The sequence below is a fragment of the Solanum stenotomum genome, chromosome 12, assembly GCF_019186545.1.
Source record: "Solanum stenotomum isolate F172 chromosome 12, ASM1918654v1, whole genome shotgun sequence".
Classification (NCBI taxonomy): domain Eukaryota; kingdom Viridiplantae; phylum Streptophyta; class Magnoliopsida; order Solanales; family Solanaceae; genus Solanum; species Solanum stenotomum.
In genome coordinates this window covers 37,693,562-37,710,232 of record NC_064293.1, presented here as the reverse complement: position 1 = coordinate 37,710,232, position 16,671 = coordinate 37,693,562, and the positions used below count along the sequence as shown (strand labels likewise).

The window sequence follows — 16,671 nt, the reverse complement described above, 5'->3', positions numbered from 1 at the left end:
AAATTTGGCTCACTCGTGCCCTCGCCGTCCAACTTTTCGTCTAGATATGCCCTTATGGGCGTTAAATGCCAAATGGAATTACCCGTCATTTTTACATTACCACGTGACATTTATATTAAAGGAAAAAGGGTCAAATATACCCCTAAACTATTTGAAAAAGGTCTAGATATACCCCCCCCCCCCCCTTTTAANTTAAATAAACTACCCGACTCGTTTTCAACAAAAAAAAAATTGGTAAATCTTGAAAATGAATAATTGACTAATAAAAAATAGGAAAAATATGAAAAAAATATATAAAATTAACGCCAAAAATTCACAAATAAATATAGTAACCTTAAATTCAACAATTTCAACAATTTTTTAAAATTTTTATTTTTTCGATAAATCACAAAAATGAGTAATTGATTAATAAAAAAAATATGAAAATGAATTTATGCTGAATTTTTAGATTATATTTTTCATATTTTTTATTAATCAATTACTCATTTTCGGGATTTATCAAAAAATAAATAAAAATTTAAAAAATTATTGAAATTGTTGAATTTAAGGTTACTATATTTATTTGTGAATTTTTGGCGTTAATTTTATTTTATTTTTTAAAATTTTTCCTATTTTTCATTAGTCAATTACTCATTTTCGGGATTTACCAAAAAAAATTGTTGAAAATGGGTCGGATAGTGTATTTAAAAGGGGGAGGGGGGGTATATCTAGACCTTTTCGAATAGTTTAGGGGTATAATTGACCCTTTTCCCTTTAATATAAATGTCACATGGTAATGTAAAAATGACGTGGCAATTTCATTTCACATTTAACGCCCATAAGGACATATCTAGACGAAAAGTTGGACGGCGAGGGCATGAGTTAGCCAAACTTTAAACGAGGGGTATATCTAGACCTTTTCGAATAGTTTAGGGGCATATTTGGCCCTTTTCCCTATAATTTTCACATTACTCAAAATAGTTATTTTTTTATATCACATTATTCTTATTATTGTTTTCAAAACAGTTGTTTGTGTGAAATTTGTTCCAAATCTGAAATTTTTTTTTATGGATTTGTCAATAAAATTTGGGTGATGTATTTTGTATGAATTATGAAAAAAATGTTTATGGATTTGGCTATAAAATGGTATGAATTATGTATTAATGTTATTGTATCTTAATTGTGTATAAACATATGAATTATCAGCAATGGTGTTTTTGACATGGGAGCTGTTGAAATCGATGCAAAGTACCATCGTGAAAGGTATGCCACAATCTTGTGGCATTATGGAAAAACAAAGAATGAGGATGGTGCGATCACTACTGGTACGGTTGCTAGCAAATTTAGTGGACCTCGCATAGCAAAAGAACATGTTCTAAATACCACCAATTATCCTACACCAAGACCACCGACAAGAAATTTGAAATAATTCATTGCAACTTCTACTTTTTAAGAATTACTTATTATTATTTTTAACTTTTGGATAATTTTTTCTGTTTAACTTTTGGATAATTTTTTTTCTGTTTAACTTTTGGATAATTTTTTTCTGTTTAACTATTTGATATATAATACCATATGTTATTTTCTATTCAGATACCATCTACACATGAATTAATATTTGACTATTATAATTTCAAAACACTGGTATTATATAGACTTCATACAAATTGGATACACTATTTTAAAGTATCATTGTGTTTCTAAGTAGTAAACTCATTGGATGAAATGTGTATGAAAATTAATTTATATGTATATGACTATGATTTTAATATAAGGGGTTGGGTATTGTATGAATCGTGATATGATTTTTATATACAAATGTTATGAATTGTGTTTTCACATTTGTCTGATTTTCTTTTGAATCTTCATATATGAATGATTATATTGGTATGAAAATGATATCAATTGTCAAACTAGTGATTTTTTCTAAAAATGTCACATTGTAACGACCCATTTGGTCGTTTTGAGTACTAGAGTTTTTTCTTTCAAAAAATACTTTTCGATAGATTCTAAATGGATATTTTGGACTATTTATAACTACAATTATGAAATTAGTGGGGTAGTTTTAATAATATACTTAGTTGGTGGTTATAGAAGATAGCATTAAAATTAATAGTGGGTCACTTTTACACTTTTATAATTAGTCTGTAAATAGTTAGGGTAGTAAATAATCTGCAAAAGAAAGAAGAAAGAAAAGAAGGCAAGAAAATTTTTCAACGGGGTCGACCTAGAGCGAGTGACTGCTCTCTCAAGTGAGATCTTCGAAACTTTCAATCTTTTATATACGTAGTGTAACCAATATTATACAGACTTCGTACATGTCAGATACACTATTTTAAAGTATCAGTGTGTTTCTAAGTTGTTCACTCATTGGATGAAACGTGTATAAAATTTAATTTACATGTATATGACTATGACTTTAATATTAAATCTTGAATATTGTATGAATCGTGATATGATTTTTATATACAAATGTTATGAATTGTGTTTTCACATTTGATTATTTTCTATTCTACACATGTTGTTTGAATGAAAACTGAATTAAATTTGATTAATATGTGTATGGTCATAACTTAAGCTAGAGTTGGAATGAAACATGAATACAATTGGCATGCAGTTTGTTATAATTTTATTTATAATATGACACCAGTTGAAAATCAAATTAATATTCATGATAACTTACATTAAATAGTCGGGATACCAAATGAACTCCATAATTACCTTCTTATAATTATCACTAATATATACAATATCTTTAAACTAGAATAAATTTTATTTGTAACAGTATGCATTCTGTATGATTACTGAATGAACAGTGTATAAAGAATGAACAGTATATTAAACACTAAGCTATAATGCAGTTCAAACCAATTATGTTTCATATCAAAACAAAACATTAATATAATCAACAAAATAAATAGTCATTAGTTTTGCACAGGATAATTTGAACATGTCTTCCTGTTGTGGCCAACTTGACGACATCTACTGCAGGTAATTTTAGACCTTTTGAATTTCACTCAGTAAACCCCTTCCAGCGTTCAAGTTGCGGTCTTCCTACCGTTCTCTTTGGACTCTCGCAAGGGATAGGTTCATATATAAAAATCATTATAATAACAACAAAATTATACCCACTTGTCTTTATTTTTTCATACAAATATCATTTAGACAGTACATTACAAAACACTTTTTATACTCACTAAATACACATTTCAAACTCACTTAATACACATTTCATACAACAATCATCATTCATTCTAAATATATACATTTCGCTACGTACCAAATACTTCATTACTATCAAACAACTTTATACAGAAATGACAAAACTAATATAAACACTAAAATTACAAATTTAATACCAACTTAAAACACTTGTCATATATTTCGTCAAACTTCCAAATAACTTTTTTGACAAATTACTGAACACACTTTCATACAAATTTCAATTCATTTATTCTATCAAATTCATTATCAACTTAAATCACTTTTCATACAATTCGTCAAAATTTTAAATAACTTTTTTAATAGATTACTAACACACTTTCATACAAATTTCTTTCTATTTATTCTATCAAATTCATTCAAAAATATACATTTAATTTATACTTTAAGAAAAAAAAAACAGTATTCAAAACAACCACAAAAACAAAAAATCACTAATACTATATATTTCACAACAATTAACAAAAAGTGATATCACCTTAAATATATTGACGATTTATAGTTTTATTATTTTTTTTTCATTTCACTGTAATTTAAAAACAAACAATAAACAATAATAACTACTAACCTGAAGGATCTCATCTTCCACCATGTTTAATTAATATTGATACGTTGTTGTCCATCACAACAAAATCAAATTTTTTCAAATATAAAAAAAAAACTTCAATTACTCGATACTGGAAATTTTTTTTGGCAGAACAATGAAGAGAGAGAAACGTTGAAAAAAAAAGAGATGAGATCTGATTTTTATTTGATTTTAACTAATTTGAGTGAATTAAGGATACTAAATAATCTTAATTAGTTTGGATCCCTTATTTCGTGCCAATTATTAATTATCTACACTAAATTCAAATTAAATTAACACCACAATTTCAATTTTTTTTTTACCTTTTACCATCAATTCCGATTTTTTTTAAACAACTTTTTTTAATTATTAAAAATATTTTTTTTTTATATAATTTGTTAGTACCTGAAATTTTTAATGTTATAACTTGAAAGTCTAAATCTACTGCTATAACTCGAAAATATTAATATAATATATGTCATATATGAAATTTACACTATAATTAATTGTTGGTTTGGCCTATTTTGGCCCAAATCAGTAGTGGGACTTCTACCTTGGGCCGTATAACTGACCTGTCCGGCCCAATCTAACTCCATTTAAATTTATTAAGTACAACTTACATAAATACCATAGTGTAAAACCTAAATTACCTTATATTCCTATTATTTTTGTAATTACATAAATCCCATATTTTTTAGGCATTTCAGATACATAATTAAGGATCCGAATACATTATTGTTGATACATTATGTATCAATCTGCTGCACTTATTAAGGGAAAAAAAAGCTGAAAATTCAAATTAAGATCTCATAGTATCCATTTGTTGCAATAATTAAGGGGGAAAAAAAAGGTGAAAATCAAATTAAGATCCCATAAATTACACTATTTCATTCCAAATTATTGTCAAGAATTCAAAATCCTATAGTGTAACAAACCAAAAAAATTTAAAAATTAAATTTATTCTTCTTGTTCATCGTTTTCTCTGTTTCATAAAAACTTTTGTCGAAATTTTGGATAAGCGAGGTGAGTTATGAAGGATACAAAAATAATGGAATTGTTGTTGGACAAACGATTTCTTTTGTGAATCTTCAAGTTCATCGAATATTCTTTCGATTTTGATTCAAGATTGTCGAAAATTTTGAGATTCAAAATTCTTCTCCAGTTCATTGAAGATCCTTTCCGTTTTGATTCAAAATTGTTGAAAAGTTTGAGTTTCAAAATTATTCTCATAGTTCATTGAAGATTCTTTCAATTTTGATTCAAAATTATCAAAATTTTTGAGAAGATACATCATGAAGATCCTTTCAATTTAAATTGATAAGTGTTGTATTTCTACTAGATACATTAAATAAAAAAAGTGTTGCCCATAAGATTTTAGGTTTGAGATCGATACATTATTATTTGGTAATTGTTATGTATCAAATACATTTAGTATAAATTTGAATTTACGTATCATAACTAAAAAATTAGTGCATGATACATTATTATTTATGTATCTTATTTTGTTTGAGATCATGAAGATCCTTTCAATTTAAATTGATAAGTGTTGTATTTCTACTAGATACATTAAATAAGAAAATATTTCCCATAAGATTTTAAGTTTGACATCGATACATTATTGTTTGGTAATTGTTATGTATTAGATACATTTAATATAAATTTGAATTTACGTATCATAACTAAAAAAATAGTGTATGATACATTATTATTTATGTATCTTATTTCGTTTGAGAAATACTATATTTTGAAATAAAAAAAATACATTATACATGTAATTGTTCCAAAATAGCTTCTTTTTTGTGTGTGTGATAAATAACACAAAGTTTATGTATCAAGTACATTTATATTGAACATGATAAATACTAATCAAAGATTCAACAACATTAGAGTTATGTATCAATACCTTAAGTATGAACATTATACATTGCATAAAACAAAGGTGTTATTGTAGTAGTGATGTATCAGATCAATGATGACACTAACAAAGACTAATTTAAGACTCAAAATAAACGAGATACATTCAAAAATTGTATCTTTGATAGTGATGACCGTGCAATGACAGATCCAACTTTTTTCTTCTTTTTTTTTAGACGTTTTTCAATAGTAGAAACATTAAAAGAAAATAAATTATTTTCAAGAAAAATTTTCAACGACAATATGATTAACTAAAATTGCAAAGGTTCAATAAGATTTCAATGAGGGCAAGGGGCGGAGGTAATTTAATTTTTATTTTTTAAGATGAAAAAATTAAAAAATAATAATAAAAGAAATCAAAAATTGAAGTGATGGAAAGAAATCTACCTCTTGAATAATTTGAAATCATTAATTGGAAATAGAAAAGATTGAAATTCAAAAATAGATTAATTGATAAACTTGAGAGACACCTTTCTAAAAATCAAAATGAATTTGAAATTTGTAACTGCTAAAGAAGTGGAGATAATTTAGGGATAAAATAGAGGAGTGAAATGGGGAGTGAGAAACGTGGGTGTAGGCTAAAAATAGGAGTGAAATATTTATGTATCCGGAAGATTTTATGAATTGGGGGAATTAAGGGATTTTTGAAATTTTTAAAAAAAGTAGGGATAAATTGATATTAAGGTAAGTTAATGTGTGTATATAAATTAAATTTAGTAAATTTAAGTGTCGGAGAGAATTCTAGTAAGCTATCAAAAAACTTAGAGAAAATGATCAAAATGGTCCTTGATATATGAGGGTTGTTTTATGTTGATCCTTAATATATTCCACATGATCCATATGATCCTTAATGTATTATAAAAGATGATCAATTTGATCCTTTAACCTAAAGATAACAGATACATGAAAAAAATCTGTTAACTTTAACCCTGACCTCATGTGCAACTCACCTGCAAAAATTAAAACACTCAAAAGTTTCACCTTCCCCCTTCCCCCTTCATTCTCTATGTTTTTCCGATCTGTTTCAAAAGAGCTAGTGGTTATTATTTTATTTTTTTTGGTCCTCATCCATCTTTTGAATTATGGTGCAAGTCGGTTGTCATAAGTTGATCTGTTATCGTAGAACTTGTACTTGAATCTTTGGTGTATGCAATTGTATTGACAGCTTCTTTTCTCAAAAATATGGGGCTTTAGCTCTTATAATTGAAGTGCAGATTTTATATTAAAAATTTGGCCCTTGTAATTGTAAAATCTGGTGCCAATTAAACATATCTGATGCATATTTTGTGGAGAATACCTGGTGCATATTTTATTGAGAATACCTGGTGCATCAACATTGAGAATTCTAATGTAAATTGAGCATATGTGCTTATAATCAATGCAAAAATTTTGGTGCATACTGAAACATTTTATTAGCACATCTGGTGCACTTCTAATGAGCACACTCATTTTATTAGATCTGTTGTATGTGTCTTCAAATATAATCGTTTTTTTACACAACGACAATGAAAGACTTCAAGAATTGCTTTCTAATAGAAATCACTTATCACCTTTGAATTGGAGTAGCAAATAGGAATTCAAAGATGAACTAAGAAGAGAAAAACTCATCTTTCATGACATTTTGCAATAAAAAATAGTACCTCTGTGTTAAATGAGAAGAGGAAAGTTTCCTTTAGATGGCTAAGGAGCAAAAAAAATAAAAAATAATACCAACTAGCTCTTCCGAAACAGATCGGAAAAACATAGAGAATGAAGGGAAAAGGGAAAACTTTTGAGTGTTTTAATTTTTGCAGGTGAGCACATGAGATCAGGGTTAAAGTTAACAGATTTTTTTCATGTATCTGTTATTTTTAGGTTAGAGGATCAAATTGATCCTCTTTTATAATACATTAAGGACCATATGGATCATGTGAAATATATTAAGGATCAACATAAAGCAACCCTCATACATCAAGGACCATTTTTGATCATTTTCTCAAAAAACTTACTGCTATATTTTAATTTTCTACTGCAACCAATGAAGTAAAGTAGATATAAAATGTAAAATAATTGACCTTTTGCAAGTATAATGAAATGTATAAGGGACTATAAAAGGTAAAATAATTAATTTTCTCCCTAATAAATTAAGTGAAGCTGGATATCACCCGACATGTAGTAGGGAAATGTACCATATAGTATGAACACTATGTTTTTTTTCTTAATATATAATTAAATGATTTTAAAGTTAGTAATTTTGGATGGAGGATTATCTGGTCAAACATACATGAAATAGTAACATATTTATTAAAATTCCATAAATAGAGTTTCTTGATAAAAATATATGGAGTAATTATTTTTCTCTATTTTCAATTGACATATGTAGTATATTAATTAAAGCATTCCTTTTTTTTTTTGCCTCCATTCCATGGATTCTCATTTCTTATATAGAAAATAGTCTATTTCTTAATAATGTTCCCTCTCCTATAAATAAGACCCTACAACACTTGGTGTTAATCATTCCTTTAACAATTTGTACAAGAAAAAATGGCCAACTTTGTCCTCCTTACAAGTCTCTCGATTTTAGTGATTGTTTTTACTTGTTCCTTAGCGATGAGAGTCCTCGATGAGATACCCGTAAACCCAAATGATCCTAACGTTGTGGGAATTGCAAAATTTGCTGTAGACGAGCGCAACAAGCAGGCTCTAACCAACTTTGAACTTGTAAAAGTGAATGCAGGAGGAACTGAGGCAATTCCTGATGGTAGCGTTTATCAACTGAATATCAGTGTCACTGAATCTCAAGTTTCCATGACCCGTCTTGTGGTTGTTCTTGTGCATCCAGATGATTCCAAAGAACTTATGTCTTTTGAGTGATTTTTTCTCTTTTACTATAGTTAAGTATATATACGGTCATCTAGAAACACTTATACTCGAAGCATTTGTATAAAATTATTATTTGAATTAAGCATTTTTATCTAGTTCTATTGACTCGTTCAGCCATATTATATTATAGATGAGTGATGATTTTTCGTTTTGAATAAATCATATTGAGATTATAAAAAAATTAAATGCCCTGTTGTCTCACAATCGTCTACTTTGAGTTTCCAAGCCCCACGTGCGAGAACAATTTAGTATATGTAATAAATCATGTTGGTAGTATATTTGTTTTTAGGGGTAAAATTCAGTATATTGAGTACGGTATTTGATCATCGATTTTTAATTTCACATAATTAATATATGTATAAATTATGAGAAATTTTATACATGAAACTATATAATTAGACATATTGATCACTATCATATATACTGTCATTATCCATATTTTCAAAATATTACTATTTTAGTACTAATTAAGAGTTTACTATTATATATTGAGGAAGATATAATTGGATACATGAATTTTTGTTACTAGATAAACTAAAATAGGGAGAGAGGTTTAATACATTGGAGAGTGGCGAGTGAGATGGGAGAGAGGTGAATGAGGCGAACCAAATTTTTTATTTATATGAAATACATGTGAATCTACTTGAATATACTGTATCTAGAATAATTTACACCTAATTTTCGCCCATGTATTCAGCAATACATGTATCTGGAGGTTTCTTGGTGCACCAAAATCGGGGTAACACACGTAATATTACAAACTAAAATATATCTAAATAATTATCTCCTAAACTAGTGAAATTTAGGTTAATTTCACATTATTTTATGCAAAAAAAATTTTAAAAAATGAAACAATTATAGTCTTTAACCAACGCAAGTTAATGACCTAAAATAGTGCAGAGTTAACTTTTCCTCAAACATTGATTAATTCACCAATTCACTTCTCTGTAATTTTCTAAGAACAACAGTGGTAAAACGAGTGGCAATTTTTCGCCGACGCCGTTTCGTGTATCAGTACAGTAGGTATGATTTTTCAAGTCTTTGATTGCCATTATTTGAACTTGCTAATTGGGGATTTGCGATTCTTTTTTCCTTTTGTCTACTTTCTTTCTAAGGATTTTCATAATGCAAAGTTAAAAATTGATCAACTGTTTCATGTTCTCCATGCTCACTCTGTAGTTAATTCATCACATAGCTAGTGCACTTTTACCTCTTTTGTGTGTTTTGCAAGTTATTGCAAAGGATCGTGTTTTACCCTATGCACATTCAAAAGAAAGAAATACTATGCTACTGTTACCATTTTAAGGAAAGTAATGATCTTTGCCTGCCTGTTGAAAACTCTGCATCCTATCGTGGTTCCAATACAGTTATGGTATCAGCATCCACGGACCCTTGGCTTTTAGAAGATACTTGCTGTGGTGAAGCATGTCCTCCGGTAAATGCAGGTTGTTTAGGAGTAGGTAGTTCAGCAATATCACTAGTGAGCATTGACAGAACTGTGGTGACATTTGGCCTATCTTCTGCATATTCTCGAACACATAATAATCCAATATGTACACATCTCACCATCAGTTTTTCAAAGCTTGAATAAAATATTTTGGGGTCTATCAATTTTATGATATTGTTTTCATTCCACAACTTCCATGCCTAATGAACAAAGACATTGTCAAACAGCAAAAATGTTATTTTCAGAAGTTCCATAATTTTTCTCCTCTATTTTTTTGGTTTGATGAGCTAGCAGAACATTAAAGCTTCATATATAGTTGCAAGAATGAACTTACATATGCAAGTAGAGTCAGTTCATCTTCATCATCATAAAAACTAGAGTTCTTCCTTCCACTGACAATTTCCAATATCAACACACCGAAGCTGTAGACATCTGATTTTTCTGAGAATCTTCCATGCATTGCATATTCAGGGGACATGTAACCACTGCATAACAGATTAAAACAGAAACTCAATGACAATTGATGACAGTTCATCCATGAAAAACTGAAGGAAGCAATGCGAACTTACTATGTGCCAACAACTCTTATAGTGCGTGCCTGGTCTTGATTGCCTCCAAAAATCCTCGCCATGCCAAAATCCGAAATTTTTGGGTTTAGGTATTCATCCAACAGGATGTTGCTTGCCTTCAGATCTCTATGAATAATTCGTAGTCTTGAGTCTCTGTGAAGGTAAAGGAGGCCTCGACCAGTTCCCTCAATAATGATGGCTCGTTTACTCCAATCAAGGAACTTTTCCTGGTGTGAACCTGGAAAGGTATCACCGAGAAATGCATGATGGAATTTGTTTCCTTAAGGAAATACAGCTGTCTTTTGAGTCTGGAAGTACTTAAGTAGAAGGACAGGCAAAACCAATGAAAGAAAATTCTGCACTGACCAAAAAGATATGCATCTAAGCTTCTATTGGGCATGAAATCATACACCAGCATCTTTTCCCCTCTTTCTGTGCAGCAGCCGAGGAGTCTAACAAGATTACGATGTTGTAGTCTAGAAATCACGACTACCTCATTCATAAACTCCTGTAGCCCCTGACCAGAAGACTGTGAAAGCCTTTTTACTGCAATTTCTTGTCCATCTGGCAATTTTCCCTGCAGATAATCAATCTAATTTATTATATTCTTTGCACTTGTCAGGTACACTTTAGAGATGTGTCAAGAAACATTACTTTGTAGACTGGACCAAAGCCTCCTTGTCCCAGCTTGCTAGCTGAGTGAAATCTGTCAGTTGCATTTGCTAACATGTCAAAGTTGTACAAGGTGATATCTTCAATTTTGACTTGATTGATGTCATCTTTAATCATGCCGCCTTGGTAAAATTTTGGAGATGCTTCTCTTAAGAATGCTTCACTTTTCCTCTTTCTTTCTGGTTTAGAATGGACATTCAGAAATCAAACAATTTGCAGAAATGGAAGTTCTAGTTTGTGTTCTCTAAAATCTCATTTGATTAATTACCTCTGTGCTTAGCCAACAATTTCCAGAAAAGATATCCACATAAGATAACTATTATTGAGCCTATCGAAACTGTGATTGCAATAGCTGCTACAGGGAAGTCTTTCTTGTCATTTGCAGCTGCAAAACATGTACAAGCAATAGACAGTTCTTGAGCATATCTTTCTTTCCATGGAAGTGAAAGCACTAAATGAGAATTTGAGACTACTTCAATGGTATTGTAGATTTTATTAGGAGTTTCTTGGTTATATTCTTCAAAGCCTAGAAGACTTCAAAATTTCAAATCCTTGTCGTTCCAAAAAAATAAGCTAAACAATTGAAAGCTTAAGGTTGAAAAGAACTATGTTACCAATTTCGGAGTAGGCAAGACGAATGAACAAATCAGCCGCCCCATCCATGGAGTATTCTTGAATATCAACTAAGCTTCTATTCCAATGCATACAACCAATGCCTGTGTAGTATGAATATGCCTTGCAGGAACAGTTACTTAAACAGTCACTTTCACAGTCTTCTTTCGCAGAGGATACCCAAATTACAAAATCTGGTACTCCCATTGTCTGCATCTTCAAAAACCCATCCTTTTTGCCCTTCTCAACATCAGTTTTGTTCCTTTCACAGTCTAATGCAGTCCTTCTGATGCATCCACCAGACCATTCTCCTTTCTCCCATTCTCCTTCATTTTTAGGCTTAAAACCTTGTATGCAACTGCATATTGGAGAGCTCTTTGGATTACATCTTCCAAATGCCCCGCACTTAGCATAAATATCACACTCACTTCGGGGATTTGCCCATGTTACCACCCAATCCTTCTTACTTTCATCCCAAACCTTCTCCTGATAAGACCCTGTTGAATTCAAGGAATAATAGAGTATCCAAGACTGATTTCCATTGGAATAAGTTTGGTATGCGGTGCCAGCATTATCAGCTACAAGGTCAACACCAGAGTGATATGAAGATTTCATTTCTGGTAATCCAATATAGATCTGTTTATCCCATGGACTACTACGCCAGTAAGGAGCGGTGTTATTCCAAATAAAAGCCTGGGGAATGTATTGAAGTTGAATTCCAGCTGAGAAGCTCCCAACGGATGGATCATCAGGACTTCTCCATGATTTCAGGAGAGCTGTTGTGTTAGTACTCTTATCAATTCCCATTTTCATGTGCTGTAAGATAGAATCTGTAGGATATCGAAAGCTTTCCCATAGAACTTTCCCATTTGAGCTGTCTTTCAAGACTAAGTTGCCAGTGTCCAAGAGTTGAGCAGTAGAATTCTTCATAGAGTTTGAAATACTGGATGACCATATTATCTCCTTCTGTCCATTCAAGATTACAAGATTGCCATCTTCTGATAGTGTGAGTAATCCGCTAGAATCATTTATAGGCTTGTCTCTGTTAGCTACCCATACAGCAGTTGGTGTTGGTGATGGTAGGTTAAACATAATCCCTACATAACGATTTGCAGAATTCCCAGGACTGAAAAATCCCAGTTTAAATGTTTTGCGACTGGAAAAGACAGTTTCCGAGTCCCGCACGGGCTCACTACTGGTAATGGTGTCTGACGCATTGGCACCAGAAAAAACTACATAAACGCAACAAAGCAAAAGAAGAAATGATCGATATAAGCTCATACTGATTTCTTTTCTGCCAAAAGGTTCAGTCTATCATTTGAAATGTAATATGAGGACTTCAACAATGACCTTTTTTTGCCACGAAAATAAGATTCTTGGATACTAATATTTCTCTTCAGTTTACTTGTCAACCAGGTATCAATTAATTGTTAGACCCGTGTTTTTCAGAGTAGTTTTGTGCATTTAGTACCTTTGATTCTGCAAAATTTCTTGGGCTGATGTGGCTTAAGCTCTGAGAATAGAAGCGGGACACGATTTTGTGTCACGTTGAATTTGATGGGTCATCTCCTTTCCTATGGGTTTCCTTATTGACTCAATGAAGCACCAACCGTATCTGCTAATTCTGGAAGATATTTTAAGGGGGGTGTTTACTCTTTCAGGAAAGTGGTCTCCCCTCCATGTACAAGCTTAAGATAGTGATTTTTATTTTCCTCCAAAGCTCAGAGGTTTTTGTTTTTACTATCTCTTTTCAATTTGATGAGTGATAGCGTCTATTGAGAATTGGTATTCTATAAAATATTTTGTTACCTAAACTGTTGAAAATATTTTTCTCCAACTGAGTGATAGTGACTTGCCTCACATATAAGGTATACAAAACCATGGACATATTTGGTCCATCTGTTCTGCTGCATTTTGTTGACCACATAGTAGTCCAACATGTGACCATTTCAAATTTCCATTTCAAACTGCAACTCTATTATCTTGGGGTCTACTAGTTTGATTAGGAGTGTCAAATTTGAAATTGGAAATATAAAAATGGGTTGAAATAGAAATTGGGTTGGGTCTTGACCCGCCCAAGTTTACTTTGGGTTCAAATGGGCTAAAAAATGGGTTGGGTCTTGACCCGCTCAATTTGACCCGATTAATCTCAATAATTTTAACAGTGATATTTAACTTTTATAATCACAATTTAAATTTCTGCTCGAGATTTTTTTTTAAAAGTCAAAAGTGCTCATTACCCCCTGAACTTGAAGCTTTTTATTCGGTGTACACATAAACTATAATCCGTTTTATTTACCCCTGAACTTGTTTATTCCTCAATCGCGTACACCTTTATTGTCCACCTGGCGTAGAAATTGACAACAAACTCTACTAGGCGCGTGAGGAAGTAATTTTTTGCCACATCATAAAGCTACAATGGTAAAAAAAAAAAAAACCTAAAATCTCCATTTTTCTTTAATATTTGGCATATTTTTAGAATTTTCTCTCTATTCTCTAACTATTTATTCTCCCTAATCCCTTCTCCCTTTTCAAATTTCAGAATTTTTTTCTCTTTTTCGTTTTAATTGCATTTGCTAAATTCATGAATTATAATAGGAGACTTGTTTGTTTACGTGGGACTCCTCCAATTCTGAATTGTAATACACCCAAAAAAGATGACGATGCAATAAGCTAGAAACTGACCTTGATTCTCTTCAACCACCACCCACCTCTTTCAATATCTACCAAAATTTGTTTAAAATAATTTGTCTTCTAAAACATGAGAATTCTTTTGCATTTACAAAAATGTGAGCTTTTCACCAATTTTTTAGTATTTAAATGCTGAGAAAACAAACAATTATAATTATTCAATTTTTAGATTTTAAAAAAAGGGAAAAGGGCATGATACACCCCTCAACTTTGCCATTTAGAGTTGATATGCCCCTCGTTATGAAAGTGACTCATATATACCCTTACCATTATACAAACGGCTCACATATACCCCTACCGTTACAAAATGAGCTCACATATACCCTTCATTTAACGGAAGTGAAAAAATTAGTTTTAAATTTATATCTTTGACTTTAATTTTTTTTAAAATCATTAAGGGGTATATATGCTTCTTATAGCAAAGTTTAAGGTATATTTAAATCTTTTTCGTACATAAATTATTTTTGACTTCTTTGATTATCATTATTTGAGCTTCTTATTTTATTTTTTTTTCTTTCATTCCTTAGTGTAAAGAAAAAAAAATTGAACTACTTTTTTGTAGCTATATTATAATTTAAAACTATTTTTTTTTGTCTATATTGTAATTTAATTTTTGTATTTGAAGAAAAAAATTTGGTCATTTATAATAAGTTTTACAAGAATATTAGTGAAACATAAATAAATTCGACCATCAAAATAATAAATCTAAATTAGTCATTGAAACAAAAAAAAGTCAAAAAAAAGTTCTAAAAAAAGGTTTGAGGGGGATTAAATATACCCATATGGGATTATATTTTTTATTTTTTTTAAAAAAAAAATTAAACTAAAATTAATTTTTTCCATTTCCGTTAGAGGAAAAGGGTATATGTGAGTCATTAGTATATAAGTAGGGGTATATATGAGCCACTTTCATAACGAGGGGTATATTAGCTCTAAATGACAAAGTTGAGGGGTATATCAGACCATTTTCCCTTAAAAAATAATCTTAATTAACAACCTATTTTTCATGAACTGATGTTGTTTCAAATTTTGTATTAATTAGATTCCTATATAATGTGTGTAATATAATACTCTAATTTGTGTTAAAGTTTAATTTACTCAGTTGAAATTTTTAATTAAAAATATATATATACACAAAACAAATTTAAGAAGACGAAGAGACATTGGTTGAGTCACGAGTGTTCTTCAAAAAGTGGGGAAATGGACCCGTTTAAGTTGGCATTTACTGCCATTAATATTTTTGATTAAATTCAAAACAATTGTGGCTAGGTGGGGCTATTATATATCCAGCTGGAAATCCACATCACCATTTTTGTCAACCTGTCACACGCGTGTAGTCACGATTGGAGTAGGTGGACTATAAAAGTGTATGCGATGGAGGAATAAACAAGTTCGGGGGTAATTAAAACGGAATATAGTTTAGGCGTACACTGAATAAAAAACCTCAAGTTCAGGGAAGTCATGAACACTTTTACCTTTTAAAAAAGTAACTAATGGATAGATAAATCCTAAAAGGTGTTAAATAGATAATAATTCATACCTTTAATATAAGAAGGGAAAATGCATAAATACCCCCCCAGCCTATGCCCAAAATTCCTGAGACACACCTAACCTTTACTAAGGTCCTATTATCCCCCCCCCCCCTCCTTGTTTTTTAGTTAATTTTTTACCACTTTTCGGCCTACGTGGCAATATAAACCAGATAGGTTGAAAGCTTTGTTCAACACGCGCTGGGCCCCACTTTTTCAACTTTCTAAAAAGTAAGCTATCAGTTCACAAATAGCTTTTACACTTCCCAAAATTTTAAAAAGTTATCACTTTATGTTTTAGATAAAAATATTATTTCTAATCTACTTTGTTAATATATTTTTAGTTAATTTATAGATTTCAATGTTTATATATTTTATTTCAAATTTGGGCTTGTAAAATTTTGTAAATATTATATATATAATTTTATTTTATTTATAGATAAAAAAATTTATTTATAATCTACTTTGTTAATATATTTTTAGTTAGTTTATAGTTTTCAATGTTTATATATTTTATTTTAAATTTGGGCTTGTAAAATTTTGTAAATATTATATATATAATTTTATTTTATTTATAGATAAAAAAATATTACTTATAATCTACTTTGT

The 16,671-nt window shown here is 30.3% G+C and overlaps 1 protein-coding gene and 1 long non-coding RNA gene across 7 annotated transcripts in view; one reads left to right on the top strand and one right to left on the bottom strand.

The window, feature by feature from the left end:
- The window catches only part of LOC125849472 (uncharacterized), a 19,093-nt gene extending 6,967 nt beyond the window's left edge, over window positions 1-12,126 (top strand). The window contains exon 2 of the long non-coding RNA XR_007444643.1: window positions 11,919-12,126. This is a non-coding gene — a long non-coding RNA (uncharacterized LOC125849472). The remainder of the gene's footprint in view (window positions 1-11,918) is intronic.
- LOC125849468 (G-type lectin S-receptor-like serine/threonine-protein kinase At1g11300) overlaps window positions 1-13,621 on the bottom strand; it is a 30,518-nt gene extending 16,897 nt beyond the window's left edge. The window contains exons 1-7 of one of the 6 annotated variants that reach the window (XR_007444642.1): window positions 11,845-13,610; window positions 11,499-11,615; window positions 11,213-11,409; window positions 10,925-11,135; window positions 10,559-10,796; window positions 10,324-10,474; window positions 9,819-10,189 (exon numbers count right to left, since the gene is read on the bottom strand). Coding sequence is in view for 5 of the 6 variants with exons in the window: in XM_049529554.1 (XP_049385511.1) it covers window positions 9,955-10,189; window positions 10,324-10,474; window positions 10,559-10,796; window positions 10,925-11,135; window positions 11,213-11,409; window positions 11,499-11,615; window positions 11,845-13,123 (2,428 nt within the window). In the remaining variant the exon portion in view is untranslated. Of the gene's footprint in view, window positions 1-9,818; window positions 10,190-10,323; window positions 10,475-10,558; window positions 10,797-10,924; window positions 11,136-11,212; window positions 11,410-11,498; window positions 11,616-11,844 lie in introns of all 6 variants that reach the window. The other 5 variants (XM_049529554.1, XM_049529551.1, XM_049529553.1 and 2 more) reach the window with 5 other exon arrangements.
- Window positions 13,622-16,671: the final 3,050 nt, after the last annotated feature.